The sequence below is a fragment of the Electrona antarctica genome (assembly GCF_951216825.1).
Source record: "Electrona antarctica genome assembly, chromosome: 15".
In the NCBI taxonomy this organism is placed as follows: domain Eukaryota; kingdom Metazoa; phylum Chordata; class Actinopteri; order Myctophiformes; family Myctophidae; genus Electrona; species Electrona antarctica.
The window spans coordinates 7,120,430-7,133,089 of NC_136796.1; the positions used below are offsets into that span (position 1 = coordinate 7,120,430).

Sequence of the window (12,660 nt, forward strand, 5' to 3'; positions counted from 1 at the left end):
AAGCTGAACTCACAGTTTTAGTAAGGAGAGGAGAGGAGAGCTGGACAAGCTGAACTCACAGTTTTAGTAAGGAGAGGAGAGGAGAGCTGGACAAGCTGAACTCACAGTTTTAGTAAGGAGATGAGAGCTGGACAAGCTGAACTCACAGTTTTAGTAAGGAGGAGAGGAGAGCTGGACAAGCTGAACTCACAGTTTTAGTAAGGAGAGAAGAGCTGGACAAGCTGAGCTCACAGTTTTAGTAAGGAGGAGAGGAGAGCTGGACAAGCTGAGCTCACAGTTTTAGTAAGGAGGAGAGGAGAGCTGGACAAGCTGAACTCACAGTTTTAGTAAGGAGAGGAGAGGAGAGCTGGACAAGCTGAACTCACAGTTTTAGTAAGGAGAGGAGAGGAGAGCTGGACAAGCTGAACTCACAGTTTTAGTAAGGAGAGGAGAGCTAGACAAGCTGAACTCACAGTTTTAGTAAGGAGAGGAGAGCTGGACAAGCTGAACTCACAGTTTTAGTAAGGAGGAGTGGAGAGCTGGACAAGCTGAACTCACAGTTTTAGTAAGGAGAGAAGAGCTGGACAAGCTGAGCTCACAGTTTTAGTAAGGAGGAGAGGAGAGCTGGACAAGCTGAGCTCACAGTTTTAGTAAGGAGAGGAGAGGAGAGCTGGACAAGCTGAGCTCACAGTTTTAGTAAGGAGAGGAGAGCTGGACAAGCTGAACTCACAGTTTTAGTAAGGAGAGGAGAGGAGAGCTGGACAAGCTGAGCTCACAGTTTTAGTAAGGAGAGGAGAGCTGGACAAGCTGAGCTCACACAGTTTTAGTAAGGAGGAGAGGAGAGCTGGACAAGCTGAACTCACACAGTTTTAGTAAGGAGAGGATAGGAGAGCTGGACAAGCTGAGCTCACACAGTTTTAGTAAGGAGAGGAGAGCTGGACAAGCTGAGCTCACAGTTTTAGTAAGGAGGAGAGGAGAGCTGGACAAGCTGAACTCACAGTTTTAGTAAGGAGGAGAGGAGAGCTGGACAAGCTGAGCTCACAGTTTTAGTAAGGAGGAGAGGAGAGCTGGACAAGCTGAGCTCACAGTTTTAGTAAGGAGGAGAGGAGAGCTGGACAAGCTGAGCTCACAGATGCTCCAACAACTCAGCAACTCAGTGTGCTTTCAACCTCACCGCTGCCACCTACAGTCTAACTGGAGGGAGTACACACGGTACAGATCATCACATACAAAGGGCCATGCATGGGTTATTATGAGACAATGGGACCCTGGGCAGTGGTGTAAACTAAAGTAAGTCAAAGTCATACGATTAGTCACACACGTTACCGCAGTGAAATTTGTTCTCCGCATTTGACCGGGAGGTCAAATGCGTGCGCCACGCTCGGGAATCATGAGTTGATTTGACACCCAATCCAACCTATTGATACTACTGAGTGCCAAGTATGGAGGCATTTTTACAGTCTTTGATATGACCCGGCCAGGGATCGAACCCCGACCTCATAGTTTCAGGGCAGACACTCTAACCACAAGTCCATTGTCTGGTCATTTAAGTAGTACTGTACTTAAGTAGAACTTTGTTACTTTTCCAGTTTTCAGTACTTATTTCTACTCCACAACATCTCAGAGACAAATATTGTACTTTTATTCCACTACAATTATTTGAAAACTTTAGTTACTTTTAGATTAAGAAGAAACCATGGCATTTAATCATGTTTCATGTTTATAGCAAATATTAAATAAATGTGTATTTCTACCTTTCCCTCCATGTTGTTTTCATTTTCTTTTGTGTGGGTGTATGCACGCACGCACTCACACACATGTGTGTGTAAGAACAGTGCTGTAGGCCTAATGGAGACCATCTAAAACGAGATCAAGTCAAGACCGAATCAAGATGGAGAGCAGAAGGTTTGGTATTAGTAAATGAATTGAGTCGATGACCAATTAATTCAGTTTTTCAAAAAGGAAAAATATTTTAATGTATTCAAGTAAAATACAAGTTACTATATAACAGAAGGCAATCCTTTGATCTGAAACACAAATATATATTTTTCTTACTTTGTAAAAAAGCTCGGAATTGGATATAAAACAGAAGAGTGTCAAACAGCGTACTTCTGCTGATGAAGACAATATTAAGCGTATACATATATTATGTACACTGAATATAATTTAAAATAATGTGTAAATTAATTACACCGCTAGTGTAGAGGAAAAAAACCCATCTTTGAAATAAGTAACATTTTACGCATCAATTACTCAAATAATTAGGTAGGCCTAATTATTCAAGGAATTGAGTAATTACTATAATTCAAGAATAAATCTGAGAATGAACAAAAACGGAACTAGCACACACTAGCATGAAACTCTCGAAGCTGCAGTAGTCATAAATGTCCTCTGGTCCGACAGACAACATGTGGTCTTGAAACTGGATTTCAACACTGGTCTGCAGCCCTACAACACAGCCATTTTATTTTGAATTAACTTCAAGCGTCCCAGTTGAGGGCATGTCATTGTAGGCGAAAATGTTCCAAACCTTTCAGAAATAGTGGGGGGGAAAATAGCTGATCTACTAGCTCACAGGGGCAGGCAGCTGTGGCCCAAAGGTTAGAGGAGCGCACTTGATGCCAGAATGGGTTCCCGGTTCGATTCCCCGGACCGTCAGGAAACAAATCTGGGTGGGGAAGTGAATGGCACCACTGACCCCTCCCCCAACACCGCTGAAGTGACCTTGAGCAAGGCACTGAACTGGCCAACTACTTCAGTGGAGATGCTCAGTGACCAACAGTATCAGACTGTGGTTGTACTGGTCAGCTCCCAGTACAACAGTATCAGACTGTGGTTGTACTGGTCAGCTCCCAGTACAACAGTATCAGACTGTGGTTGTACTGCTCAGCTCCCAGATGTTATTGTGTGTGTCTGTCTGTGTGTTTCTATGTGCAAGGCAATGCTGAAAATGAGCACTTGTGCTCAGCTGCTACCCTGGGTAAATTAAATGTAAAACAAATAATCACAACGAGCTCGCAGATCATCTATTTTCACTTTTTTTCTGAAATAGGGCTTAAGAAGTGGGTAAAGAGGCACTTGCTGATCATGTGAACGACACAGTGTGGATGAAGTGTAATTATGATGTTGATGTTAATGGCGGTTGGTCCGGTGATTGCGTGGTGAGGGGGGTCCAGTAGAAGCCCTCCCCCGGCAGCGGCGGTGGTCAGAGGTTCTTGCAGCAGCTCCGTTGCTCCGGCTGAGGCTCGCTGGCAGGTCCCACGGGGCTGGACAGGGTCACGGCACTGATGGAACCGCGGGTCACCTCCCGGCTGGCCACCTTCGTATGGATGGCTGCACAACACGGAGACGCAAAACAAAACATTTGTCTCTGTCATTGTATTTCCTGGATTTAGCCGTGTGCAGTATTCGGGTTAACATTCAAACAGATACAAGAAAACATCTGTATTTTCGCAGAGCGAGCGTGTGTACCTGTGAGCACGTCGTGGAAAGCAGTTTCAACGTTGGAGGAATCCAACGCCGAGGTCTCCATGTACATGAGGCCTTTGCTCTCTGGATAAAGAGGGAAAGAGTATGAAGTCAGCGTCGACTAAAACCCTAATGAATACTCTGTAGTGTAGTGCGACTGTCACCGACAAGATCAGTTCTTGCCTGCAAAGTGACACAGTCGTGAGGTGGAATATAAATTCCACCAAAAGCTGAACACTGATAGAAATAGTATGCAGAATATACTGTAGTGGTGGAAAATGCTCAATACTTCTTATACATTCATTTTATTCATACAGGTGAAAATCCCATTGAGATCAAGACCCCTTTCAAGAGGGAGCCATGGCCATACAGTACTTGTTCATACAGCATCTATCGAATAAACTCAAATCTCAATCCTATGTATCATTTATCTTATGATCTTGTGACCGAGATAGAGATTTAATTAGTTTTAACAGGTTTTGGACATACCAAGGTTTCTGTGGTAGAACGTTTTTCTTTTAAATGTACTTTTACTTCTACTCCATTACATCTCAGAGGCAAATTTTACAAGACTAGAATTATTTGAAAACTTCAGTTACCAGTACTAGTTATTTTGTATTTTGAATATTACTACAAAACATACATTAACCACTTCAACCCTATATAATTTGTCACAATGTGTTGTGTGAGACCACCTGTGTTAGTCTTACAATGCATCGCACCACAAGGCATTGTGAGCTTGTAGATTTGCTATTTTCAAATGATTTTTTTAATACATTTGAAAACTATTGCATAATGTGCATAATGAGCACTTTCCAGTTTTTTTGGTGCCAATAGTAAATGTTGAATTCCGGACTTTTAGTTGGTTCTTATTTCTACATTGCAGTATTGATACATAAAACATACTTCTTCCACCCCACTGCATGGTTTCAGGTTTTGCTCATTATGGATGAAAGTAAGCCCACTGTGTACGACACGTCCCTCCTGGATACCAGCAGCACACAAACAGTATGAGGAACCACACAATAATGATACTGTCACACCACCCATTATGTTTACAATGTGGATCTGCTGGACCTGGTTTTTATATACACACACACACACACACAAGGATTGACCGCCACCCACATCCCCAGTAGGATCTGTGCATAATCTTTAAACTATACTTAATCACACTTAGGCTGTGTGATCATAGATATAGGTTTGTGTATGTAATGTCCTCTTAATGACGGAACTGCATGTAGTACAACCTACAGTCTGTTCCTGTACGGTCTGGCCAACCTCTGTATCAGCCATGACTCACACAGCCTCCGGTCACGTATGTATATATAGTGTCTGTGTGAGAGTGTCTTGATAAACTTTAGAAGTCTGTGTGGTGTGTGACGCAGCCTTGCTGTCATCCTGTACCGTGCGAATGAGTAATTCAACAGAGTGAAGGCACCACCTTTCACCACATGAACCCAATAGCGTCCCTATTCTGTCATGTCATGTCATAGTAGGCGACTGAAAAAGGAGAGAGGCCGCACAGCTCGTAGTCACGATGCCATCAAAAACTTTGTCATAGTAGGCGAACATTCGCCGCGTGACGTGTTGTTGTGAGCTTTAGATCGGCTGTTTTGAGTGACGAGATTTGGTGTGGAGGGAAAAAGGAGGGGACCAAAGTATAGACCCCGTTAAGAACCTCGGGGCTACGAAGGAAATAGCGTTATTAGCGAGCTACGATGAGATTCTAGGATCGCAACAGGGAAGTCTAAATCACAGCAGGCCCTTTAGGGCAGTGGTTTTCCACCAGTGGGCCTTGAGGGGGTTCCAGGTGGTCCCCAGCTAAATAATGGGGAGTTGGTAACCAAATGGATCATTATTAGATCCTTAACTCTTGACACACTCTCAGTTTTGGGACAGAGTCAAGCGTAAAATGAGACCAAACGGACTCGTACAGGTCTGTTTGGTCTCATTTTACGCTCTCAAGTGTTTAATTATTGTTAAATATCTGCATTACTTAATTTACAAGAACTCTACACAATTGGATAATGTAGAAGAATTGTTATTTTGATCAACGTTTGCCTGTTATCTCTCCTAATGGTACCAACATCAATACAGCATGGAATTGTGGACAAAATCTTATCCAACGATAACAGAATATTCTTTAGTTTTGGGACCGAGAGGCTCAAATGCCGTCGAATAAATAACGGGCCTTGATGTGAAAAGGGTTGAAAACCACTGCTTTAGGGTGTTTCTATTAGAAAATAACAAAAGGGAGCGAAAGAGTACCTGCGAATTGCCTGGCATCGTCGCCGGGCACCGTCCGGACGGAGTCCAGGTCGCTCTTGTTGCCCACCAGCATGACCACGATGTGGGGGTCGGCGTGGTCGTACAGCTCCTTGAGCCAGCGCTCTGCGCTCTCGTAGGTCAGGTGTTTGGAGATGTCGTAGACCAATAGAGCCCCCACTGCGCCTCTGTAATACCTGGAGACACAAAGCAATGACGTTAGTTAGTGCACATATTGTTTTTTGTTTGTGCGGTTCCTTTTTTCCCTTTCTACCAATTTATTTTGTATGCCGATGCCCAAGTCCCTGATGTACTGTAGTCCCTTATCATGGCTGACCCCAAATGGTTAGTATGGTGTAGATGAGCATCTCCTCTGATACACGTGATGCAACCAATCCGCTTCTTTTCATGTGAAAGTGTGTGTGTGTGTGTGTGTGTGTGTGTGTGTGTGTGTGTGTGTGTGTGTGACAGTGTGTGTGTGTGTGTGTGTATACCCTTGTTCTTACTCTTAGACAGCCAGAGGAATTGCCAGTACTCGCAGAAAGGTCAAGTACTTTGTTTAAAGGACACAAACAAACAACCTATGCGTTTTGGCACAGAGCTGAAGGCTTTGTTCCGAAGCACGTATGGTGTTTGTTTGCTGCCTGTGCCTAATAAAGGAAAATACCTGAAGGACACTTTCCATGAGCGCTTCCTTTGAATGTCAAAGAATCTCCCTAGACCATGTATGAACCCAGCAAAAAACGATTAGAATAAGTTGTTGGAGTCGTGTTCACAATTATATTATGGAAATCTAAAAGTAGGGACATAAATGTCTTTATTTTCACTAGTACGTACGGACTAAGCGGCGATGGGCTATTGGTTAGGCCGTAATGTTAGGGTCGAAAAGTACAGTAATCGTCTCTGTCGGGTGGAAAACTCATATGTTCAAAACTGTTACTTTTCAGCTTTCAAATGACAAGATGCCAAAAATAGCAGATCTACAGATCAACGTGTTGCTTGCGGATCTGCTACTTTTGGGTGACGATGTAGTATGTACTGTATCATCAAGTAAATTGATGATTGATTGATGATGAAATTAAATCAAGTTAATTTACGAAAAAGAACCCCACAAAAGATTAGAATATGGAGATAAGAGGTTTCTGCCAGAAAGTCGTGTCTGTGTGTGTGTCTGTGTGTGTATGTATGCGTGCGTGTGTGCGCGTACGTGCGTGCGTGTATGCACGTGTGTGTGTGTGTGCACCCACGCGGAGGTGATGGCTCTGTAGCGCTCCAGCCCGGCGGTGTCCCAGATCTGAGCCTTGATGGTGATGGTGTCCAGCTGAACGGTGCGCGTGCTGAACTCCACGCCGATGGTGGTGCGGCTGTCGTGGTTGAACTCGTTCTTCGTGTAGCGAGAGAGCAGGTTGCTCTTCCCCACGCCGGACTCCCCGATCAGAACCACTGGGAAGGGGGGGGAATAACAGGCAGGAGAGAATGTTAAAATCAGCAGATGACAACAAGTTGTAGGTCCCCCACCGAGCCATGTGGCCCATAGGCCAGGAGCCTATGTCCTGTTTCTGTAGCGTGAGGCAGCTTGAAGTACACCCCCTGGACATGATGTACAAGTACACCCCCTGGACATGACGCGGCTAGTATGTCACAGGGCATTAACCCCCAATCCAACCCTTGATGCCCAGTTCCAAGGCACTGGCACAGGGTTCCATTTTTATAGTCTTTGGTATGACTCGGCCAGGGAAGGGATTGAACCCCTGACCTCTGGGTCCCTCAGGGCGGATCACTCTTGTCAAAGACAACTTGTGCTGCTGGTTAATAATGCTCCAAGTGCACATTTCACTTTGGGAGCGTGGAAAACAGTGTGCAGATACTGCAGAATATACTATCTTTTCCGTGGTACACTCCAAAATACACTCGCCCCTATTTTTATCACGTTCCACTAGGCACTCGCCCACAGCGGTTCTTGTATTTGTTTTCCTGAGATTTAAGGTTAGGAATAAGGTTAGGTTTAGTTTTACTGAGGTTACGTTTAGGAATAAGGTTAGGTTTACTTTAGGCATATAGTTTTACTGAGGCTAGTGCTACCTTTAGGAATACCTGGTGGAGACCATTCCGAGGTCACCGGGTTTGACCTGTGGAGAGCATGTTTTGGGGCAGGCATTTGTGTATTCTAATCAGTACGTCAACCTGGCATTTGGTACTAAGTGTGCCATCCTTTGGCCATCACCAGTCACCAGATGTGTGGTGTGGCGACATCCTCATCAGTCTACCTATTATCCTGTGTGGTTGTCACTCATAAGACAGCTGTCTCTGCATGACACTAGGCTACATTAAAAGAATGTTGCGCTGCATTGGCTTCAACTTCCTTCTGCGCTACAATGACGCAACAAAGCATCAATCAGTCACAAGTTTTAGTTTCGCCCTAGTTAGTCTGTCCCCACAACCCCCGTTCCTTTCTGTAAAAGGAAGACAAACTAATAGTTACTATGCTGCTGTCTATAGGTAGGGTAAGTGATTTTCTCTGGTTTAAAGAAATGTTACATATCTATATTCTGATAGTACCCATTGATATAGAGAGCTTGTTCAGTAACAGGAGTCTCCATGTCTCTCCAGCTCTTTATCAATAAACATTTTCAGGTCAGGATACCAATTCTACCCAATCAGAATAGAGATATTAGAGAACTCAGTCAGGATTAGGATACAGATTAAACAAGCAAAATTGGAAGTGATGAGACAAATAAATGAACAGACAAAATTGAACAAATGAATAAATTAACAGACTTTTGAAGCTGTTAACTTTTATAGTTATATCATGAAGCTGATAAATGGGTACTATCTTGATTGGCTGAAATGGTGTCGCCTACTTATGGAAATGTATGTTCTGTTTATTAAAGATCTGTAGAGACAGAGGGAGACCCCTGTTACTGAACAAACACTCTAGTCTATACTATACTATAGCAATGATTACTTTCAGAATATAGCCTAGTACTTCAACCTTTTAACAAAAAAACTTACTGACTTACTAAATCACTTGCCCTACCTAGCATTTTTCCATTTGCACAGTGTGTGGCTCTTAAGCAACACTTCAACAAAGACGTGGCATCAATGCTGCTGGTCACGCATTGTTGAACACAGCATTAGGAATGTATGGAATGAAAAATGCATAGACCACATAGGTACACTACTTTATATTCATAATAGGAAAGGGCACTGTCCAAACAAATCAGGCTATACAGAGTACACACACACAATAATAATTTCTTCTTCTGTTTTCTACATGAATATAACCACATTATAACCATATAAAATTAAACAGGAGTTAAATGCTGCAATTTGTAAAAAATGGCAAAATATGAAGGTGGGACTCATAAAATGTCCCTGGGACTCATCTAAAAGACCATCCCTGCATCCCGGGACTCATTACATTGAAAACCTATTTACATCATACACACACACACACACACACACACACACTGGGTCAAAGATCAAACAAGGCACGCTGCCAAAGCCAAACAGAGAGAGAGACACAGAAAGAGAGAGGGAGAGACGTGCACTTCCTCGTTTCCCTCCCAGATCTTCTTTTGTTTCTGCTTTCATGGAAATAAGTGTCAACTGCCAGAGGAGCAGAGCCGCTCTTTAGCATGTAGCTGCCCTTTGCACCAAGTGCACCTGTCGGCTGTCTGTGCTGTGCGCTCCCATCCCAGTCAGTCAGTCGGGCACACATACACACACACACACAGGCCCGGGCGCGTAATAATAGTGAAAGAATCACTGAATCAGCCTTGATTTAATAATACCAAAGTTACGCGCGGCCGCGTGTACGTCGCGCGTACACCCGGCCGCGCGATTTCGTTTCGGGCGTTTCAGTCTTGTCGACTGACTCACCTTTGAAGACGAAGTTGTAGGCCTCGTCAGACCCCATGGTGGCGGTGGTGGTGTCCCGGCCGCGTTTTAGGTTCACCAATGTGCCTCCCCGTCCCAGACCAGTCCCCCTCACAACATTCACATTAGATCCCAACAACGACAGAGATTATTAACTAGTAAAAGAGACCCGGCCTCTTCTTTTTCTTCTTCCTACTCCCCCCACCTGTCTTCTCCTCTCCAGGGCTGGACGCCGGGAATGACGTAAAGGTGAGAGTGGAACGGAAGGACAGAACAGGTTCCTCTTTATTTATCCGTCTGTGTGTGTGTATAATAGGGGTAGGTCCCGTCCCGGTGCTGGTTGTTGTTGGCAGGTAGGCAGGCAGGCAGTCAGTGACACGTACGGGGCAGACGATACCACACGCCTGGCTGCCGATCCCTGGCTCGCATCAGCTGACCTGGCTGGCTGCACCGAGGCGGTGGGTGTGGTGTGGGTGGGAGGAGAGACAGGACAGGTGGAACAGGTACAACCACTATCATAACAAGGCCTATACAACCCCTCCCTCTACATCCCCCACGGCCCACCTCACCTCCAGGGCTCTGCGGTTTCATCCCGTGATGATGATTTCCTTTCCCCTCCATCACTCTTATTTGGAAAAAGTACTCACATTTTGTACTAATGAGTATAAATACTGCAATATAGAAATGTATACTGTTACAGGTAAAAGTCCAGAATTCAAAATGTAGGCTATACTTGAGTAAAAGTACAAAAGTAGGCTATTGGTATCAAAATGTACCTCAATGTGCAGAATGTCCCATTTCACAAGTTCAAAATCATTCAAAATGTATAATAGGTTATATTTTTGAAAATAGCTTGTAGATCTGCTATTTTCAAATGGCCAAAATGTAAAATATACGGCTAAATCTACAAAGTAACTAGTAACTAAGGTTTTCAAATTATTCTGGTAAAAATCACGTCTGTGTGAAGTGAGGGGCACTAATATATTAAAGTCTAAATCATGTTGCTATGATTAGGTGATGTAATGGTGATGTGAAACAAACGGTGACAAAACAAACATTACATTCTCTTTGTTAATGGCATTTAATGTTTGTGTTATAGGGACAATCATTGTCAATGGCGTTTTTAAAACAAACATTGAACTAAGAACAAACATTAAACCTGTATATAGGCCTCAAAAAGTACAAATATTTGCCTCAGATCTATAGTGGGTTCCCACCCATTTTGGGCGGGAACCCCTTTTGGTGTTTAAAGCATTATGTTATACTTTAGCTATTGAAAAATAGCAGATCTACAAGCTCGTAGCGTGGCACCGAGTGGCGCGCTATGAACTTGTAGGTCTGCTATTTTTGAAGAATCGTGAAAATGTGGCGCAAATCTTTGAATATATATTCTTTCAGATTGAACGTTTTTAACTCAAATCTTTGCTTCTGGGGGGGTCCCTAGAACAACATTTTCAGATGGGGGTCGGCGGCCAAATACATAATACAAATACATAATTGTTGGGGTCCTTGACATGAAATATTGAGCACCACTGACATAGAAACATAGATATTTCAGAAAACTGTCAGGATTTAGAAGATTTTTTTTAATATTTCGACGTCAGGCCTAAATGGGTTAAAGTAAAATGCCTCAAAATTGTATTAATTCCAACAGTAGCTACTCCGGTAAATGTAGGCCTACTCAGTTACCTTAAACCAGTGCATTTCATCCTCCCCCCCTGCCCCCCCTCTCTCTACTGAGTCTCTGTCCATTTGTTTTCGGTTGTTTGTTGGAGGTTGGAGACTGGGAGTGAGTCTCACCTAACAGGTGGATCCAGGAACTAGAGTATAACTACACGTCTACACTTACCGAAAGCATATCCATTACCTGAGGGCTGAGGCCACGTGGGTGGAACTCCCTCCACTCCCTGACTCAACCCCATTCATTTCTCTCACTAGCAGCAGCATTCCAAGCTGGTATAGGAACACCAAGTTTATCCAATCAGAAGAGAGAATCTATACAGGATAAATGATAAATAGAGGTGAAGACACAAAGATATAAGACAAAACTGGAACACTATAAATTTGAAGCCGAAAAATGGCCACTCTCCCCGCATTGGCTGAAATGGGCAACCCACCTGAAAATGTATGAGACCCATGTTACTGAACGAACAGTGAGAGCAGTGACAGATTAAAAAATTTTTTTTTAAAAGCATGTCGTTTTAACCAAAAATGTCACGTACCCCAACTTTAAGGACATATTCTTTAAATTAATGTATGCATTAAAGGTGCTGTAGGCCCAAGTAAAACGTTAAATCATTGCTATAGCCTAGTGTTGGTTCAGTAACCGGGGTCTCACCAGCTACAGCCACCACTTATGTAGATAAGTGGGTCAAACCAATCAGAAGAGAATAATTTATCAACTTTATTTTAGTGTTCCAATTCCAAATTTGTCTGCTAATTTCGTTTTTTTCGTCACATCCAATTATATGTTTGTCCTGTATTCTGTACAAATTCCCTCTCATGACTGAATGAAATCGGTATGCAGACGCAGCTGACCTGAAAAGGTATTTTCAGTTAAAGTGCTGGAGAGAAGAGAAGATCCCCATTGTTAATGAACATACACTATAGCAGTGGTGGGTAACTGGCGGCCCGGGGGCCACATGCGGCCCCCACCTTTACTTAATGCGGCCCTCAGGTTAATGTCAGAATACTGATATATTATTAGTTTCAGCTGTTACAATTCCACAACATGCCAACATGACCCGCTTTAATTACTTCAGTCTAAATTAGTAGCTCAATGCTCAACACAAGTATAATTAAAGGCATTTGAAATTACATAAAAAAAATAATAATTCAGGATTCCATTATAGCAAAAAAAGTAATTCAAGATTTCAATTCGAATAATAGCAAAAATAGTCGATCTACAAGCTCAAAACGCGTCGCAGCGCGACGCGTTTTGAGCTTGTAGATCGGCTATTTTTGCTACGTCAGTAATATGCAATGTGGCCCTCTGGAGTGAGTGTGGAAATGTAGTGGCCCTCTCCATCGTCAAAGTTGCCCACCCCTGCACTATAGCAATGATTA

The 12,660-nt window shown here is 43.4% G+C and overlaps 1 protein-coding gene across 1 annotated transcript; it reads right to left on the minus strand.

Moving 5' to 3' along the window:
• Positions 1-1,924: 1,924 nt before the first annotated feature.
• On the minus strand, positions 1,925-10,154 carry LOC306937860 (ras-related protein Rab-25-like). Its single transcript, XM_079521865.1, has 5 exons — positions 9,598-10,154; positions 6,963-7,158; positions 5,719-5,912; positions 3,451-3,531; positions 1,925-3,312 (listed from the first exon to the last, which is right to left on the minus strand). The coding sequence occupies exons 1-5, from the start codon at positions 9,632-9,634 to the stop codon at positions 3,185-3,187; spliced, it is 636 nt and encodes a 211-aa protein (XP_079377991.1). The 5' UTR covers positions 9,635-10,154; the 3' UTR covers positions 1,925-3,184.
• Between the last annotated feature and the right edge of the window lie 2,506 nt (positions 10,155-12,660).